The 20,940-nt window shown below is 43.5% G+C and overlaps 1 protein-coding gene across 2 annotated transcripts in view; it reads right to left on the bottom strand.

Moving 5' to 3' along the window:
- LRMDA (leucine rich melanocyte differentiation associated) overlaps positions 1 to 20,940 on the bottom strand; it is a 1,048,937-nt gene that overhangs the window by 445,717 nt on the left and 582,280 nt on the right. For both annotated transcript variants that reach the window (XM_045083585.1, XM_045083584.1), the window contains exons 4-5: positions 14,832 to 14,971; positions 3,588 to 3,705 (exon numbers count right to left, since the gene is read on the bottom strand). In XM_045083585.1, coding sequence (XP_044939520.1) covers positions 3,588 to 3,705; positions 14,832 to 14,971 — 258 coding nt within the window. The remainder of the gene's footprint in view (positions 1 to 3,587; positions 3,706 to 14,831; positions 14,972 to 20,940) is intronic.

Genomic DNA, 20,940 nt, shown 5'->3' with positions numbered 1-20,940 from the left:
CTGGTATGCACTCCATGCATACCCTCCTGGACAGGCCTCGCACCCCTTTGATTTATGTTTCCTGATGTGGCAAGGGGGATCATGCTCTGGTCGTCACACAAGTCTTTCTCTGGGGGCCTCCCCACCTTCTCTGCATCCAGCTTTGTGCTTTTGGCATTGGCAATAGCATGATTCCACGGCCAGCATTTGCAAAAGTTACAGCATTTCTTTAAGATTCCAGGAAATGAGCAAAGCCTAGTTGTTGTAGATTCATTAACTAACAAGACAAACACAGCAGTCTAGAAGAGTCCATTGTAGGATTACCTATCACTTCCCTAATGAACGATGGCATCTTCCTAAAGGACAATCAGGGCTCAGACAGAAAGCGGCTTCCAACAACAAAAGCCAAGAGGCAGCAACGAAGGGGAAAAGGTGTCATCATGAGGGGAGGCTAGAGCGAACTTGCACTCTGGCGCCGGGGGCCTACCAGGTACGTACGAAATCAAACCTTTGTGACATAGGGGGTTTATTAGTTCCTGGATGATTTTGCATTTGCGTCAGCCCAGAACACCCAGACTGCCTGTTCCCTACCCCCAAGGCAAGGGCTGTGATTGGAGAGGCATTTTCCATTCTCCCAAATACTTTATGTCAGGAATAAAATGAAAACAGCTCCCCAAATCACGGCCCCCCGGATCATCCATCAGAGCATTCCGCTGAATAAGCACAACAGGCCACTGCTGCCTGAGAAAGGACAGGAGCCAACTTGAGATTCCGATTCTGGGATGAAAAATAGGTCCTCACCAAGTGTGCTCAGCACAGCGTCGCAATTCACGGGGAGGAAATTGCTCTCCACTTAGAAGCCGACTCGGGTGTACACAGACCTCCCAGAACATACATATGTATACACACACAGAGATAGCATATATACACACCTGCCCACGAACAAACAGACGTCTGCACACACTGTGAGCAGGCGAGAACCAGCCTTTTTAACGCCCATTTACTAATTCAGCAAGAAGCTCATTTGGCCTCGTTCTGCTTCTAGAGAAGTACCAATGCGTATCTCTGAAAACAGGCGGGGGGAGTTGCCTGGCACTGGGGAGACGCATACAGTGGGAAGGAGAAGCCGGGGCACAGCGAGGTAAGTCCTATGCGCTTGAACCATCAGGACCTAGATATAGCCCTTCTCCGAAAGCCCGGGCCCCTGAGTTCTAATTCCAGCTCTGCGTCCGCCAGACCAGACCGTGGGGGCCTCGGGAAACAACATCCTCACTTGGATCCCTCCCCTGATCAAACGACGGCACAGACCAGGTGATTTCCAAAGTCCTTTCCAGTTAGGAAATCATGGGACTCTCCGGAAAGATAACCACTGAAGATCCCCATGCTTTGGTCAGAGTATTTTCGTCTCTCCTCAATGAATTAATGGATATTTTTAAGCTTAACACCATTAGTAAAGACGTGGGCGTCAATCACACAAATATAAGCTAATTCTACAATTGATTAGAAACTGATTTGGAGCTTTGAAAAGCATTTCTGCTGATGTTGCTTATGAGTCCAGAGCCGGCTACGGTGGGTTTTAAGGAGGCGTTCCCACGTGCTTTCAAAGGCTAGGCAGGATTTCAGTCCCCGCTGCTATTTTGACCCCAAGAGAGCAGTTTAGCTTTATCCTGTTGTTGTTTTTTCTTTTGTTGTTGTTGTTGTTGTTGTTGTTGTGTTGTGCTGTTTCCCTTTAGGCCTTCTTAGGAGGTTTTTATTTGGAACAGAGAAATGCACTGGGAAAATGTGTGGCTCACTCGGAAAAGAGCCTAGTTGGAGGAAGTGGCTTCTGTGGTCAGACACACGGGTCAAGCTCCAGGCCTGGCTCTGACCAGCCGGGGCTGCCCAGTTAACACCTCTAGGCCTCAGTTACCCCACCTGCAGAGTCCGCCAGTGCCCCTTCCTCCTACAATTTAGGGTTGGGTGAGGACTCACAGATCTGAATACAGAGAGCTTTAGGGCAGCGATGAGCACACATGGTGGGTATAGGTGCCCCCTCAGAGTTCCTGGGACAATGCAGCTCTTCCCCCGTCAGGAACAGGGAGAGCAAGAGAAATACTGATCTGTCCTGTAAAGTGTATGCATACATGCAGGTGGAAAATGTTGAACAGGCAGGAACCCAAGATATTATAAACAGCTCATTTGTTGTCCTTTGTTTGGTGATGTTGGCTGCCTCTGGAATCTTTTAACAACAAAAAAAAAGGAGGCCAAGAAATAAATTATTTCATTTGGACAAAATTACCAAAGCTGGAATAACTAAAGGCAGTCATAAGCAATACATCAAATCCGGGCCTCGATAAGGAAAACTGTTAACACTTTAATAGCTATGAAACGAATCACTCAATTAATTTCCCACATGCTGAAACAGGTAACAATACATTTATCTGCCAGTATTATACCCTCCGTATCATATATTTCCACAACTGTTAGCAATTTTATTCAGCATAACGGGAAATAAGTTGCACCTCATGGATTCAGGAAAAGAAAGTGGCCTGAGGTCTGCCGCCAGCTGAGCGACTTGATGGAAGAGGTCTCGTTTTTTCTGCTTTGGTCCTATTTGTTTTTTTGCTTTTTTGTTTTTTTTTTCTCTTTCCCTCTTAATCATCTCCAATGCATGTACAAGGTACTCTAAGTCAATAAGCGAGGACAAACTAGACCTCCAGGATTTCTGGGCCAGTGTTTGCAACACACAAGCTAGGTCCCGCAGGAAGTGACAGGGTAGCACCACAGGGTCCTGGGACAGGGGTGGACCTTGAAAGGGATCATCAAGGGTCATCTGGTCCATTCCTTGGACTTGGGCTTCATGGAAGGACCCCAACTCCTCCCAAAGAGATCATTTTTCACATCCTTAAAAATCCCCTGGATTCTGAATCCAAGACTCAAAGCCACATCTCCCCCACCTCATCAATGCTGTCATTAACTTGACACCATGTTCACTTCCATGGCGTCGATGCAGACTCAGCCAATAAAGAAAAGGTCAGTAAGACTATTCCCATGAACTCTGGAGGGCTCTTGTAGGGAGAATATGTTAGCCCCAGGCCACATTGTCAGGAAAAAATGGCCTTTCCCACTAACAATATCTCTGAGACCTACTGAGCCCTCATACCTGTGAACAGAAGAAAATCACTCTCTGCTGCCTCCACTATGGCCCCAAGAAAGGTGAGCTCCCTCTGGGTCATTAGAGGAATCCTACACACCTAAGGGAAAGTAAATGCCCCAAGCTTTCTTCCTTCTCAGCAACAGACCTGCAGAGGCCCCACCTTGTAAACAAAACATTTTCAAGGAGGAGACCAGAAATCTGCTCCCCAGAACATGACCACTGGTCTGTGTATGATGCTGCTTTATGGGTGAAAGAGCCACCTGGGTGAAATCAGTTACAAATAAGGTCCCCTTAGATGCATCCCAGGAAGATCCAATTTATTCCCAGTCCTACTTCTTGCTAGGCCAACAGTGTATGCATGGATAAGACCTTGGTTGGACATCTCTGCTGTGTTCCAAACACAGAAGAACATCCTCTGTGCTCAATGAATAACCAGTGAGGCAAGACATAGACCAGAAAGTAAGCAGCTTACCTTGGGCTTCACCACCTTCATGAATGACCCTCTGAGCAAAGCTTCCTCTCGTTCTTGTCTGGTTACTTTCCGGGCATCCAGAAACTTCAAATTGGGCAGCTTGTGCAGAACAAAGCATCTGAAAGAAGACAGTCAGAGACAACTCAGGAGGGTAGGTGGTGGCCTCAAAGACCCATGCAATTTGTCTCATGCTCAGGGATCTACATCATTAGGTCTTCAGAAGTTTAGATCTTGGTGCTGCTTTTCTTTTCTTTCACAAAGAATGAATAATCACTCTTTGCAGAAATCCAAGTAATTATATTTTACACACACAACTAATTCTTAACAATGTGCACTAATGATTGCTCTTAATTCAAATGTAGATACACACACATACACACACACACACACACACACACACACACCCCATGAGCCATAAAGATCCTGTCAACGTATTTACCCCCGCCCTTCCATTCTAGAAATGGACCCAGCTTCAATGTTACACAGAAAGTTCTCAGAGAAACTAACCTAAAGCCTAATTGTACCATTTTGTCACTGCCATTCCTGTGAGTCATCTGTGTAATTCTCATCTCTGAGATAAAAGCAGATCTTTGGGATGCCTGGCTGGCTCAGTCAGTAGAGCATGTGACTCTTGATTTGGGGATTGTAAGTTCAGGCCCCACAATGGGTGTAGAGATTACTTGAAAATAAAATCCTTAAAACAAAACAAATCTTCAATTTGAAACTAAGACAAGAGACATTGACTGGCCATCCAGGATAATAAACTTGAGGTTGTAATAACATAATGACTTTGGGACAGAAGTAAGAAGCACACATACTGAAAAATGCTTCCTTGAGGAATTGAACAGGGGTCCTGAGGATTTTCTCATCATCCCTGAGTTACTTCCACACTGGCACTATGAAGATTATTTTTAACAAGGTGAAACAAGAAGAATCAGTTTAGAGAGCATACGGATTTAATAGTCCAACAAATACTAACATATATAGATTCCTCCAGAAAGAGTCTTTGGTGTCCATCATGGCCTCCAAGGATAAGCTAATGACTACTTATGTGATGAACTATCCTCAAGCAGCTATATTTAGAATTAATGAGAAGATCCACATGTCTGTGGGATTGGTGGATAAACATAAATAAATACATAAAACTTATAGACACCTGCCTATACTTCTTCCTCAGGACAGTTATCAACCCAGATGCTTTCCACTGAGCCCACATACTTGATCACTATTGTTTAGACCCTGTCCTACTTAGGCAGAAGCAGTAGGTATCCAACGTCAAGACCAATAGATTATCTCCATAGGAATCTGTCATATCCTTCCTGTATTCAGCCTCTTCACTATTCACACATCTTTCAAATCCCAACCCACATGAACTTTTCTTCTGCATCTCCAGACCACATTGTTTTCTTCCTTCTCTGTACTCCCAGGATACGCTGTGAGCACCATACCACCTAACACCTGGTTGTTTTTTAATCATCTTATTCGTGTTCAGTTGATGTCCTCATGTATAATAAGCTTCTTAAAAGCAGGGATATTTTTTTCTCACTCTTGCGTTATCTCAAAAACTAACATTACAATGGACTCAATAAAATACTGGTTTATTTCAGTTGTATGAGTATTGCTTGAACACCTACCATGTTCCAGGTCCTAGGTTTACAGAGGTGATTATAACGTGACTTCTGCTCTTAAAGGGATTCTTGGTATAATGGGGAAGATAGACTCACATGGAGAAATTAGAAATCCAGCTAAGTGCTGAGATTGAGATTATGCACAAAGAAATTCTGGGAAGCACAGAGAAAGGGACCTAACATTACTCACTACATGACTGAAAACTAGTGGCTGGAGGAGAAAGAGGAGAAACAAGAAATCTCAAGTGATCTTCAAAGAACCAAACCCCAAAGCAATCCTAAGCACTGAGCTTTTTCTCAGTGCAAATATAACCTGGAGTAAATAACATGCCCCCCTCCTCACTGGAGCCTTGGGTTCCCAAGGCCAGCTCCCACCTTCATGAGATGAACTCATATCACCAGGTGGCCTCCATACACTTGCCCAAAGATTTGGCTGATTATTGAAATGCCAGAGAAAACAGCATAGAGGTTTCTAGTCAAAATACTCCTTAAAGTGAAAATACTCTGAGTTCTTTTGAGGCGTACTTTCCTTCCCCAGAAGTGGCCACCCCACCATCTGAGGTCCTGGAAATGTGACTATCCACTTCTGGCTTCCTCCCTGGTCTCCATCTATCATCTTCTTTCCAACTTCTCCCTGAGCCTCTCCCTTCCCATCCCAAATGCCCTCTCACCCGATCCAAAATCAGTAAGTTTCCACAAAGCCTCAAATGAACTTCCATCCTCCAGTAGAACTCCCACTGGCCTCAGTCAGTGTCAGAGAAAACTTCCATCTTCTGCGTATAGCAGGAAAGTCTTGATGACAACAGATTCTTTCAAATAAAGACACGTACAGATGGAAACAATATGTCAGGAGTGACGCTCAGAGGAGTAAAGACACCCACTAAGTGTAGGGTGGGAAAAGATGAATATTCAGGTGAAGAAAACATCAGTATTAGAAAATCAGCCAATGTTTAATGATGGAATGAAAGATGTCTTCACGGGGCTGGCAGGAACCATGATGACAACAGACAGCACGTTGTCATTTTGCCCCACTTTGGATCACAGCCCTGAAATCAAAGGAGAGAGAGAGAGGTGCTGGCTTTTAAGCTAGTTAAAAATTTTAGATGACAAAGAGCTGCTGTTTTCAGAGCACTCATCTTATACAATCGAAGAAACAGCCCATGAAATAGGCTGCCAGTCATCCCTGAAACTAGGGCTGACTTGACTCCCAGCCTGACGGCCAGCCAGGGGTTTCTACGTGGTGGGTGCTTAGAGTGGTTTGAGGGACACTAGGAAGGCTTGCCCCCAGATAATTTGGCCTGAGACAGCTCTGGGTCTAAAGTTCCTCCCTTAGAGACGGCTTCATACATTCACTCCTACAACCAATAATTAGCGAGCGACAACCACCTGTCACAACCTGTGCCAGGTGCAGAGAAGAAGGTGAGACATGAAACAAAAAAGGTCCCTGCTCTCAAGGAGCTTGTATCCCAGCACAGTCATTCTCAAACTTAAGAGGGCACCAGCATCCCCCCGGATGACTTGTTGAAACACAGATCACAGGACCCCTACCACCAGGGTTTCTGGTCCCCTACGTCCAGAGTAGGTCCAGGAGAGTTTGTTTCCAGTAAGTTCTCAGGGTGGATGATGCCAGCGATCCTGCTGCAAAATGCTGTCCAAGTGAAAATAACATCATGACGAATAATAGCTTTGGAATCACGAGGTTGGCGATGTGGTGAAGACTCTCCCTCCCAGTTCTGCTCACAGTCTGCCCTACCCCAGCATCTGTGGTTCAAAGCATCCCAAAGGCGGCTGCAGCCCCCAGATCTCCCTGCCCTGGGTGGTTTGGAACTAGCTCCAAACATTACTGCCAAGTGATAAGTCAGTGGGCTTTCTGCCCGCCTGTCCCACCCCAGTCTTTGGAGATCTATTTCCCTTTGTTCTAGGTCATGTCAGGGTGTCAAAAGCTACAGCTTCAATCCCGAGTATAATACCAGTTTGCCATAAAAATACAACCGAGGATTCCCGAAGCCACAGAATGAAGGCTTTTACAATATCAATTCGACCCTTGTAAATTTAATCCAGGGTTATTTGTTGCACCAAAATCTCTTTACCGTGATGTATTACTTAGTTACTGGGGTTATCACAGCCGTATCCTAAAGTTGCATAGTACATAAAACATTTCAGTTAACAATGCGGGAAGGTTAACTCCCCCAGATAACCTGCAATCACAAGGGCTAGTCCGGATGACATGCCTCTGTCAGCTTCCACGAGCTATTGATGGTTCAATCAGTTTGTTTTGAAGGTAAAGTACAACAAAAGGGCAGTAAACTTATTCAGACTGTCAACAGGGGCTATCGGGAATGGGGCTTGCAGGTAAGTAATTCTGGGTGTTTTAAGGCTATTATCAAACAGCAATGGTTGAAGGAAGAGACAGCTACTAATAACACAGAAGGCAGCCATCATAAACCACTTTATGGCAGAAACCCCCGTCTATAAATCCTGTGACACCCGGAGACAGCTTCAGATTTATAAAACTGCTTGTTAAGCCAGGGCACTCCTTAATGAAAAGAGATCGGTCTAAGTTCTGAGTCTCATGTCCCTAGCTCCAGAGGGCAACTCCAATTTTCCTGACCTTCCCAAGGTGGCTGGGCGAAAGCCCTGGGGCTGGGGGCGGGAAGTCAGGGGCACTCTCGGCTGTGATGTGGAAGGTGAAGTTATCGAGAAGAAATCAGGGATCCCAGGAAGGTGTGTAAAGACCCATTTGTTTCTGTCTGAAAGCCCATTCTCAAAAAGTGAGACCCACACACAGACCTTTTCAGGTTCTCTCTCTTTTCATAGTCAATGCTGCGTTTTCTTCTAGGACTCCTCTAAGGAGACACCTAAAACTGGCAGGGGGAGGAAAGGAAGAGCAGAAAGCCTTCTTTGTTTGTTTGCTTTTTGCTCCCAAATCAATTTTCTCTGTCCGAATCCCAGAGCTCTGGCATTTTTCATCTAGACTTCAAAGAGAGAGGAGGATGCTCTTTGCTCCTGCTCAAACTGCTACCCCAGGGGTGGCTGGCTGCTCCCCAGTAACATCACGCAATCACAGAAACCCCAAGACCACTCTCCGTTGTCTGCTCCTGTGGTTGGCTACCATGTTTCTTTCTCTGAGGAGACTCCAACTCAAAGAAATACCAGGTTTCTAGATCTTAAGGGAATCAGAATGCAAGGTCACCTAGAGTTTCTTCCTACCTCTTTCCATTTCTGGCAATATAGAATGCCCATCCTTCCCATGATCACTTGCTACCTTACTGCTCCCATTCATGGGGGTGGTGGGGAGACATGGTGCGAGCTACTGATGCTCTATAGAGGCCCCCGAAGACAGCAATGGGTGACCCAGGAATGTTCTCAGTCTTTCACAAAGCCTAACAGAATAGAGTGAGCAAGCCAACAAAACAGCAAGCTTCTCTGCTTTTGCCTAGGTGACATCAACCCCTTTTGGTAACACTGGTTTCCTCATGCTAATCAAAAGCATTCATCAATGGACTAAATGTGTCTGACTAACTTTAAAAAGTGAGTGATGGCTTACATGTCAACTTGTTGAAGAAACCAAAGCATATTAAAGAGACGAAAGGGGCAGAAAATCAAACAGAGGAGAGGTCTTCATAACAAAAAGTTTTTTGGGGGGACTAACGGGGCAGAGGAAAGGGTCCAGACTGGGGGCTTATTTTGCTGTGTGATCTTGGTTCGGTCTCTGCTGCCTTCCTGAGCTTCGCTTTCCCATCTGCTCGATGGACAGAATGGACTTGATGGTGCCTAAGCCTCTCTTAAGCTTCTGCCTGCTTGAATTCTGTGTGCCTCCAAGTTAATTTCCAATAAACACATCCATAGCCTCCTTTCTTATTACTCCAATTTCCTTATATAACCACCCCCTCACACCTCCAGGTAAAGGAGGGCTGTGAGAAAAAGTCAATAAAGACCAAAGAGTAATGAACAAACACTGTGAGTGGAATCACTCCAGATGCTCAGAGAGATGACAATGATCTCACTCTAATGAGCCGAGGTGAGTTCACCTACAGCATTAATGAACGCCTGACAACTGGCAAAGGCCAGCTGATTTTCCTCACAGTCCACCGGCAGCATGTTTGAAGTCTCCGTGCAAACAATACACCCACAGGACAGAGCAAGGCCCTCTACAGAGGGTAACCAGCAATTACTCTGTGGGCTTCTGTCACTTTGATCTCTGGGTCGTGACCTTTGCTTTCTTGTGATCTTCAAAGCCCAGATTGTAGATTAGCTGGAGAATGCTAGCTGGGTTATGTAAGCCACAAGTTTTACAGCTCCTATTTGGCTGGGAAATGGTGGCAGCCCAGGGACGGCCAACAGACTGCGGAGGGTCCCTCCCTCCTTCCCCTTGGCTGAGTGCTGCAGACACTGGGCAGGCCTCGGGCTGCTCTCTGTGAGGGAACAAAGAAAGGGTGTCACGTTTTCAATAATTTAAAGTCGTAAGAAATACAGAGGGGCCTACGGGGGGGGAGGCAGGAGGAAGGAGCAAACCACGGAGCGACTGGAGTGGCAGGAGGGAGTGAATGGCAAAGGATTCTGTGACAAAAGTGCGGCTGAGAGGCCGTGAGACCAAACTCCTTATTTGACAAGCCAGGTCTGGCTAGCTCTTTGCGCAGTTGACTTGCATTCTGTTGTCTTTCCTCCAGGAAGGAGAGAGAAAAGAATTGAGAAGGAAGACAAGAAACGGACCACTCTGGGCACCCTGGTCTCCCACAGTTGACTCATTGTTTGGCTAGTGTTGAAGACCTCAGGAGGCCTCAAGTGGTTTCCTAGTAGGACCGTGGCCTTCCAAGTCCCTCCAGCCCTGCCACACCACTCTCTTCCCCACCAAAGCTTGAATGCCGCTTGTTATCCCACTCACCCTTATTCAACATTCATCCCCAAATAGTAGCACAAGTGTGTACACACAGCAAAGCACGGGCAGGCTTAAGCTCCTATAATAACACAGCAATGGACATTTCTCAGCCATGAACCATGATGGATGGCAAAGGAAAAATCCAGGCCTGGTTCGCTCCTGCCCCAGCAGGACGACGGCACTGCTCAACAACTCGGTAGTATGCTCATGCTTACATACAGATTTAATGAGCCCATTTTACTACGGGGATATGGGCCAAGAAAATCCAACTGTGTGCACAGGGGGTAAGGAAGGAAGGAAGAGGGGCGCCTTGGGGGGATGGGAGGAAGGCATCAGCAGAAAGTGAAGCATCTGTGAAGCCATTTCCAATAACTTCATAAATCCTGTCACTTCCCACCTCTGCTCCAGTGTTGGCCACACCGTGACCTAAAAGTGGGCTGACCTCTCTGAAATCAACACCTCCCCTAGAAATGAAACAGACGTACTTGTTTTGATGTATGGCTGGGTGACATATTATAAATATTACATCACATAACCACAGAGGATGCCAATCAATAAGAAATTTTTTCAGACAGCACTAAATGAGCCATGGGTTCTTGCTTCTGAATACACTCCTTTAAGGCTCCTACTATTGCTTAAATGATTAATAGAAGACATATTGTCAGAAAATGTACTTAAAGTGAAAAACAGTAAACTGTAGAAATATCATTCATTTTTTAAGCAATTTTCTAGTGAAAATGTCACATAAATTTACATAGAGGCCCTACTATTAGGCTCTGGGTAACAGCTAGGAGGAAGGCAGACCTCATGCTTTGTGGATGGAGTGCCAGGAAAATATTTTACCAAAAGGAAAAAAAAAAGGAAGGTGGCCACATTGCTTTGTAGAAACCCAAACACTAGAACCCTGGCTTCAAAAGCCTTATTGTAAAACTCTAAGATTTCTTAGGCGTAAATGAAGCACAAACTCCAAGATGAACAAAGCAGAACTGCTTACATACCAGAGAACAGAGCTACATCATATATACACTCATCTCATCCAAATGTAAGTGTGAGAGTGCTTATCAACCAGAAATAAAAAATTAAAAAAAATAATAATAAGATGAATAAAAAATTTAGAATTGCTAGAGAACAGGCCTACCATTCCACTCAACCCTCACATGCCGTGCAGAGAATGTGGATGGATGGGCACACATTTAATGTTCCTTCCAGTCTTCTTAGTTCCTATTTCTCTCAGAGTGTAAGCATCTTCCCATCGTTGCAAGTGACTTGTGGGTTTTCTAGGGTTATTTTGACTAGATGTGATTTCAGCTGTGTGTGGCCCTCAGAATAAAGCTCCTCACGGCCACTTTGCCATATGTGCCTAAACAAACAACACACCTTGTTTGTGTGTCCTCGACACACAAACACAGGCCCATCCCTCAACTCCCACAGTTGTGGCATTGGGAGGGCAGGGTTAGTGGACACCAGCGCCAGCCCATGAGACAAATCACTCCTCTAGAACCAAGCCCTCCCTGAAGGACCAAGACCCAATGACCAGGACTTGGATTGGGTCTGAAGGATAGTTCCTTGCTTGTTAACTGTGTGTGGACATCAAATGGATCTGATTCCAAACAGGAAGCAGGCATCTGAGATGCCCAGGGGGCCATACATCTCTCTGTAAGCACTCAGCTTCTCAGAAGAAAATAATTTCCAAGAAAATAATTTCCAAATGTTCCAAGGGGATATTTACGTGGCCCCTGTTGCATGGCCAACGTTACTCTAGATATTGATGTGTCTTCAAAGAGCAAGAAGATGCAGCCTTCCCTACTAGAAGCTGCCCTCTGGATGTGGACATATATGAAGTAGGGAGAGAAATATATAAGCAGAGTATACAAAATGGCACAAGATAGTAAAGGAAGACTTGTAACAGCTTAGAAGTGGAGTATTTCAGAATGCTAGAGCCAACCGGAATTTTCAACACTACTTAATCCAATAGTCAGGTGAGCGTCCAAATACCTATTGACTTCTTTGTTGCATTTGCCACTAAGTTAATCAAAATGTCTTGGTGAAGGGTCACTGATCTAGACTAGCCTCCCCATTTTAAAGCTAGACCCCACCTCACATCTTCTAATCTGACCCTTTTATGGGTCTTATTATTTTTATACTTCTGTGAACAGTTAAAATAACAACCACCAAAAAAAAAAAAACCAGTATTAGCTTTTTTCCTTCTGCAACCTCATAAATTTTCTATTCTGAGACTAAATGGAATATGACGCAATTGAAGATTTTCATCACTTCACTTCTCTCATTCTAGGGAAAAAAGACAACAAAAATGTGCCTACAGTTTGTCTTACCTACAGCTCCCTGAATGAATGAATGAACATCTGTGTCAATGCAAACACACACATACACAAAGACACATATACATGGATGTGCAGAGGCATATACATACATATATAAAATTTATTGGGCTATTTTAAAGACTTAAACACATGGGGCGCTTGGGTGGTTCAGTCAGTTAAGCATCCAACTCTTGATTTCAGCTCAGGTCGTGATCTCAGGGTCATAGGATTGAGCCTCGCATCAGGCTCCCTACTCAGCGAGGAGTCTGCTTGAGATTCTCTCTGTCCCTCTCTCTGCCCCTCTCCCTGCTTCTGTGTGCTCTCTCTCTAGTAAAATAAATAAATAACTTATTTTAAGAAAAAAAAGAATTAAACACAGATATCTAAAGGAAAAATGCAGAAAAGAAATGAAAATTTCCTAAATTGTGCTTGGTTTACTAAAAATATTGACTGAAAGACCTTTCTTGGACTCGTTTGACAGTTCCAAGACATGTCTTATAAATTGCTAGAAGAAGATAAAATATGTTTTAAGAGACCCCTTCATACCTGAAATCAGGCTGTTAAGTGTTTCAGAGTTGATAAGAATGTTAAAGAAGCAAATTAAGTTCTAAGTGATTAAGCAACTTACAGGGTTGATTTAGAAATGTGTAACTCTTCACCTGCTGGATATTAATCATAGCTCCCCTAACAGAATTGACATTCAAATCTACAGGATCACATCCACATGAAAATTTTCATACTGGAGAAAGACTTACTACATTTTTTTAAAAGTAGGGTTGGGGCGCCTGGGTGGCTCAGTGGGTTTAGTCTCTGTCTTCAGCTCCCGTCATGCTCTCAGGGTCCTGGGATCAAGTTCCACATTGGGCTCTCTGCTCAGCAGGGAGCCTGCTTCCTCCCCTTTCTCTGCCTGCCTCTCTGCCTACTTGTGATCTCTCTCTGTCAAATAAATAAAATCTTTTTTAAAAAATAAATAAATAAATATAGGGTTAGAGTTTAATTCTAAGATGGTTCAAAAATAGTCTCAGACCCCTACAACATTAATCTAGAAATCCAGAAAACGAGGTTAAAGGTACACAATGTTTCCCAATAAGGAAATACAACAGGATTCCTGATGTACCTTTATGTATCTATGTGTACGTATATTGAAAATATTGAATATTTAATAGCCTTCAATATTTCTTACAGCTTTACTTTTATACAACATGAACTCCCCTGATTTCATTCCTTCGTGCATCACCACTAATTTTTATAGGAGTCCGAAGAGAAATCATTATCTTCTTTCCCCAATCCTTCCAAATCTATTGTCCAGTGGCCTTATCTGTCTTACATTTTCATTCCTCTTTCCTTTCCTCTTCCCACATTGATTCAGGTAGGATGTTAATGAGAGCTTATATCATGAGAGAGAGTCTACACACATGAAAAGATCATCTAAAAACATTTGCAAAACATCAAGAATAAGGATACACAGAATTCAAAATAAAGAAAGAAAATATAAAATGAGTTTAGTAAAATAGATAAGATGAAGGAACGTCCCTAAGAGAGGTGGATCAGGTATTTCAAAGCAGATGGTTTAGTAGCAGAGAGGGGGAAGAAAAGCATTTCTCCTTAGAGCCCATCAAAGCACGTGGTTGGTAGACAGTAGGGCAGAGCATTGTGGAACAAAGTTATGGGACTTCAGGGACGTCCTCTTGGGATTCTACATAAGCTCCATAACTTTAGTGAGAACCGCTTTCTCTGTAAAATGTGACCCTGAGGAAAATCTTAAAACATAGAGTAGGGGTAAACAAAATACAAGCCATAGGTCAAATCTGGCCTGCTCCCTGTTTTTGTAAGTAAAGTTTTATTGAACCATAGCTGGGGCATCTGGGTGGCTCTGTTAGTTAAGTGACTGCCTTCAGCTCAGGTCATGATCTTAGGGTCCTGGGATCAAGCCCCACATTGGGCTCTCTCCATAACAGAGAGCGTGCTTCTCCCTCTGCCTGCCCTGCTGCCTGCTTGTTCTCTATCTCACTCTCTGTCAAATAAATAAATAAAATCTTAAAAAAAAAATAGCCATGTTTATTCATTTACAAATTGTTTATGGCTACTTCTGCACTCTATGAACACAGCTGACTAGTTGTGACACAGACCATATGGCCTTCAAAGCCTAAAAATATTTATTACCTAGCTGTTTAAAAAAAAAATTGTCAACCCCCGACCTAGACCACCTAGCAGCTTTTCATGTTTCTTGGCTCCTGTGACCTTGATGAAGGGAAAAGATGGCTTCAGGTTACCAAAAAGATGAAAGTTTAGTATTATCACAGGAAGCCCACTAATAACTTACCTAACACCTACTGTGCATCCCATAATACCACCCTCCCCCACTCAAGGATGCTACTTCTCCATTTCCACCATATTCCAACCCCTGGATACTCACCTGTATCTCTTGTAGTCTTCCTCATCCTTTTCCAAGCTGACCAGCTCGTTGGGACAGGCCACATTGCCCAGCAGGCTGAGGTACTCTAAAGCTGGTGTCACTTCTGCCAGGTGATCAAGCAGACACTCCAAGTCAGTGATGTGACAAAGGTTAAGGATTTGGGTCCAGGGAGACAAAAGGCCTCATAAGGAACGTAGATGATAATTGGCAGACAGAGCACAACACCTGACAAGTCCCGTCTGCTCCGAAGAGATGATGTGGGGGAGGGCTGGAATCAACGTAGCTGTGAGGTCTCTGGCATGGCAAGTTTTTCACTCCTGCTCAGGACACAGCCCAACTTTTCTCTGGGCAAGACTGGATCCAGATCCCTTAGAGAGAATGAATGAACTTAAGTGCTCATCACAGTTCTCTTTCCTATAGACTTGTTTCCATGTGGTATTTGTCAACTCATAAAACTGAGTTTTTTGTTTTTTCTTTTTTTAGTAATAAAAGCAGGACATTATTTCCAATGCCCTCATTAAAAATATCTTCCCCTTTTCTCCTTTAAGGGGTAATTTATCATTAAAACATACAGGAATGGGACGGATGCAAGCAGGGACTGCCACTCTTTTAGGGTCTGAGGACCTAGGGCATTACTCAGTAGATGCACTGGTGACAAGAAAGTACTGAATTGGGGGAAAAGGAAAACAAAGCTAGGTGAAGACAAATGAAATAAGCTAGGATATGTTTAGTCAAGCCAGGCAGAGCAAAATGTATTTACGGATGAGAATCTGTTGTGAAACTAATATTCTATGAAAGAGAATATTCCAAGGAGGGCATGGTGCGGAGGTTGTGCCATGATCCATTCCCTCAATGGGATCCACTGTTCAGTCAAAGCAAACACTGAGACCCACCCAAACCAAATAAGACAAGAATCATATAGGTTCAGGTGATTACAGATACTGGTAAGGACTTAATGACAACCTAGCTGTCACATCAATACACTTGGACTCCTGGCTTAAGCTACACGCAGAAGATCTGAGCCCTAGGCAAGGTGATGACTAGACAGGCCATGAGCGGAGGCCATGACTACCAGAAACTTATGGAAGCGAGGTGTCAGCCAGTATCACAGATGGAACGGGGTCTTTGCCAGGGAGTGACAGCAGAGCAAAAAGGGGCTAAGCATATAAGGATGAATGCCCACGTAAAAACCAAAGACTCAGAAAACCGTGTCCAGGAGTAAGGTCTCCTTAGCCTAGGAGAGGAAGGTGAAGCCAAAGAAAAGGGACGCCCTCACTCTATCAGAATGTTATCTAACCATGAGATGCTACCCCCATTTTCTCAGATTTCATTTCCACACCAAATCCAAACAATGTCAAAATCCATTCCCTAATGTATGTGTTGAGGGTCACCAAAAAGTAGCTCATTCTGTCACAGACAACCCTTAGAAAGAGACTTTCCCCTGGGACAGAACCTTCCACAGATTCCTTCCCGTTGGCCCAGTTTAACAGCTTGGGGTCTCAAAGAATAAGGTATTCTTCTCTTCTGCATGATAACCTTCCAGAGAGGTGAAGCTCACTATCTACCTTAAATCTTATATTCTCCAAACTAAGTTCTGTTGAGCCTTCTTTATACACGGGCTCTGAGAACAACCTATGTGAGGACAAGTGCTATCCTCTTTAGTACTGTTTAAAATACAGTTCAATCATCAAATTCTTTTTAAAAAATCATTTAAATAAAACCAATTAAAGTGACAATGCACAATTTCAGGGAAAACTTGGCTTTTCCTACAAGTTCTAACTCTGTAAGCTTCTCAGTTTGCTACACTAGAAAAAGCACTGCCTGCAGATGCTGGCAAAGGTAACTCATGGGGCCCTACGCTTTGAAGGGACCTCCTCAAAATGTCTTAAGTCTCTGTCTGGTATCCAGAAACCAACAGGGAGCAAAATGTCATTCAGCTGGGGTAACCCATGCCTGGACATGGACCTGCATGGGCCTCAGAACCAGTCCTGTTTCTCCCCTTCAGGGTTTGCTCCAACTCCACCCCTCACAGGGGACCCATCAGATGTTCCAAGGAGCAGTAGGACTCATGTCTATCAGGATGTTCTGAAGCCTCAAGGCCAGGCCCTGATGCCAGAAAGGGGGTTGGGGGCAGCTAGAAAAGCTAATCACTCCCACCAGCTGGCATAGTATTTCTTTCGAGGGACCGTGAGACAGTGGGATGCCGAAATGGTGTGGACATATTGACCTGGGGTGATTCAAATTATTTATGTAGACAATGGCCCTAGAGATTTTAAGGGAAGCCCTTTCCACTGTGGATGAAGAAGTCCAACCCAAACCTATGGCTTTTATAGGGACAAAGCCCTTAAACTTTGGTTATTTTTCATCTACTGTATGAAGTGGGAATATGAAGGAATGGAACTCAAAACTGGCAAGATTTTTAAGTTGAGGAAATACTGGGCACCTGAGCTGGGCTGAAATCCCAGTTATGTCTCAACATCAAGTGAGCAGTGATGGGAGGCATCCCATACCACTGTCCAGGGAAACAGGTTTCATAGGTAAACTTACCACAGAGCTAATAAAGCTTGTGTGATTAGGGCCCCTTGCTTACATGGGGTCCTTGGGGGATAATTCAGTCACATGGTCATATATTTTTATAAAATTTTCAGAAGTAGGTTATTTAAACTGCAGTCAGTTCAGATCACTGTCTCTCTCCACTAAAATGTGTATATATATATATATATATATACACTCATATATATATAGTATAATTTCTGTATATATATATATGTGTGTGTATATATATACATAAAGTTATAAAATAATTATATAATAAAGTTATAAAAGAATTGGCAAAAATAAAAAACCACCCCAGGAAGAAATTTTTAATGTAGGTATGTCCAGTATAAAAAAATTACTTTTCTAAGCATTTTTATATTTGTGTTGTCAACTTAAAAGTTTTTAATTTGCCTTGATATATTTTTATTCCAAATAAACATTCATCTTTCAGCCTAATTTGGCATTCATAATTACGTAGTCTTTGCCTTTAAGAAGGCATCCCCAAATTTATAAGTTTCATACTCAACAAAATCTGAATCCAGCCCTGAGCAGGAGGTTGTGGAGAGTGAACACAATCAAATGTCTTTGTCATGGAAATTTCTTGGGAAAAGAGTCTACTGTCCTCAAGAAGCTTTAGCCACCATGTGCCAATGAACCCAAGGAATGGAGCCTACCTCATTTAGGGTATTTTGAGTGGCAGAAACTACCCCACCTCTTCAGGCCTTTCAGCTACCTGCTAAATGCTTCCCCAAACTAAGTCAAGTGGTCTCCCCCAAACCCACAGTAGTCAGAAATCACTAGCACCTACTCCATGGATGCTCTGGACCAGAACTTCTCCATTATGTTGATACAACTACTGGAGGACAAGAGACAAGAGGAGTTTCGATTGGTTTCTCAGTCTCCTGGGTCAGCAAGAACACACACAGCTCTGCCCTATCTGGCTGGGAGCTCTGAGATAGAATTTGTTGCATTCCTTTTTGTCAAGTTCATAGAAAATAAACAAGAGGCAATCAGCAGTGGGAACTTGGTGTCACAGACTAACAAAGACCAGGGCCATAGAGATCTTTCAGGAATTCTCCCAAGGGTGACATTCCGCCCCCCCACCCCCCATTTTTTAAAATGTGAAGCTATCTGGCATAATTTCAAGTTTCTTCAGCTGGATTCTAGCATACACCTGGCTTCCTTCATCAAGTCTTCTCTAGAGTACTTGACATTTATATTTTTTTCAGCATTGTCTATAGAAAGTTGCCACTGCCGAGTCCAACTGTCATAGGTATGCTTGCCAAGGGAGACTTTTTGCAGAGGGCCCAAGATCAAAGCAACATCTTGCCTTGAGAGTTTGGAGCATGAAGGAGTGGGGGGAGTCCTTGGGTATCATGTGCAGCTGTACAGGTCTATAACTGTTTCCCAAGTAAAAATGGGAATGAACCCTCCTTCTGTGCTCAGGTCCAGGTCAAAGGGCAGTAACTATACCACCCAGGTTTCAACCAGTGCCTAATATAGGGTTTCTGAATACTAACTACACATTCTGCACAATATACTCTCATTTTGAGTCACACACACACACACATCAGAATTATTGCATCCAAACAATAATTTAAGAAATGGGAGTCAAAAGTCACACAGTCAGTGAATGGAAGAGTCGAGATTCAAACCTAGATTCTAAAGACTTTGCATTTCTAGGAGACAAGTGACTCATGATTTTTTAACACTTTAAAAAGGAATTTAAAATACTGAAACATGAAGAGTCCTATATGCTTTTGTGGGAGACCATCCAGCTGTGTTCTGTACCTCAGTTATTTACAATTTGGGCTTATTCATTTAGAGCACTGAGACGCTAAATATCAGTAAAAAGTGCCAAGAAGGTGTAAAGACTTTGGGCGTTAACAAACTTGTGTCCCATGTACACATTATGCCATTTAAATCTGTCAACAATTCTCCTAAGTGTCTATCACCCATTTTATAAAGAAACTGAGGCCTCAGACAAAGCACAGAGAATTCCCTGATTAAGATAGTAAATTGCCGTGGGAAATCTAGTTTGGCCTTGGGCTCGGCTCACTGGTCTCCTCACCACAGTCCAGCTGTATGACACATCACACTACCCGTTCTTCCTGTTGGTACTACAATCCATACTGTCTCTTCATATGTATGCTGAAGCAAACAGGGAGATAGAAAATGAAGGAATTGAGTGTGATGTAAAATGAAGTCAGCTTCTTACCCTTCCCCCACCCACCCCAAAAGGAAGAATGGGAAGAATCATTTGATTGTCCAAAGTATCTATATTTTCCTGACATCTCAGGTGTTCTTCTGTTATTTGGGGTTTGGTATTCATACATGATATGGCTGAGAGCATTACCAAGTACCCAACCCTACTGGAGAAGAGCCAAGCATAGTGTGTGTATGCACATGGGCATCTGTGTAGGAGAGAGAGAGAGAGAATATGAGCACTGGGGGAGATAAGATCAACTCCATGTGGCCAGTGTGGCAACTGTGGCCAGTGACTACCTGGCCAGTCTAAATGAACCAAAGGAAGAAGAGTAAGACAAGCTATAAACCCAGAGATGAAGAAGTAACATCAGCACTGACAGTGGAACAGAAGTAGAACAAAGAGCCAGCAGAACAAGGATGGGAAGTCAAGTAGGAGGTACGCAGCCTGAAAGTGAGGCATTGGTAGGCTGAGAAGAAATTTTCCATATGGTGGATCTGGGCTCTGAAATCCCTTTTATGGGCTCCATCATCAGCTGGGAGCAGGGCTGGAGCGAGAGGGGCAAGAGTAGGGCAAGCACAGGCAGATGACTTCTCTCCAGCATCTTATTTCCTCTTCTTAAGCAGTGATTTTCCCTCACTTAAGTTTCAGGGTCTGGAATTAGGAATTAACATGTCTGGGTTCTAGAGTGAGCCCTCCCACTGACCATCGCTGCGACTTCAAAAAGTTCATATTCCCCCAGTTTTTTCGTAAAAAATCAGAGTATTCACCAGTGGTTCTCAATTCACAGAATGACAGGCAGGTGACTTTAGATTATAAAAATCAAAGACGCGTTCGAAATCTATACTCTGGCCATGGTTAGAATGTGGCCCAAGTAAAATCAAGTAAGCTTACATAATTCTCTAGGATAATAATAGTAATAATAATCACCATAATCACCATTTGCTAATTTATTAGAAATTTAGAAAAACCCTCACAACAACCAGTGGGGTGGATACCATTATTGTCCCAGTTTTGCAGAGAAAAGCAAAGCATCAAGATGGTAAGTAAGTAGCCCAGGGACACGCAGCCAGTGGCAGAGCCAGAATACAAGCCCAAGAATCCTGGCTTCAGAGCCTACTGTTAACCACTACAGGACACAACCTCTTTCCAAAGGATAAAACAACCCGTAATCCACGTTCACAGGGTCCAGTAACAGAGCACTGGACAGTCATGCCTACCTGAAAGTAAAAACAAAATGGAAAACTCTACATAAGCAAAAACCAAAACCAAAAAACAAAAACACCAAAAATTAAAACCAAACCAAAATTTACAAAAGAACTTCAGATAGAACCCCATTTAATAGTAAGCTTTCTCATATATTTA

The sequence above is a fragment of the Mustela putorius genome, unplaced genomic scaffold (assembly GCF_011764305.1).
Source record: "Mustela putorius furo isolate JIRA1106 unplaced genomic scaffold, ASM1176430v1.1 tig00000698_pilon_pilon_pilon, whole genome shotgun sequence".
Lineage (NCBI taxonomy): Eukaryota > Metazoa > Chordata > Mammalia > Carnivora > Mustelidae > Mustela > Mustela putorius.
The sequence above is the reverse complement of the archived record's forward strand: the minus strand, read 5'-3'. Positions and strand labels throughout refer to the sequence as shown.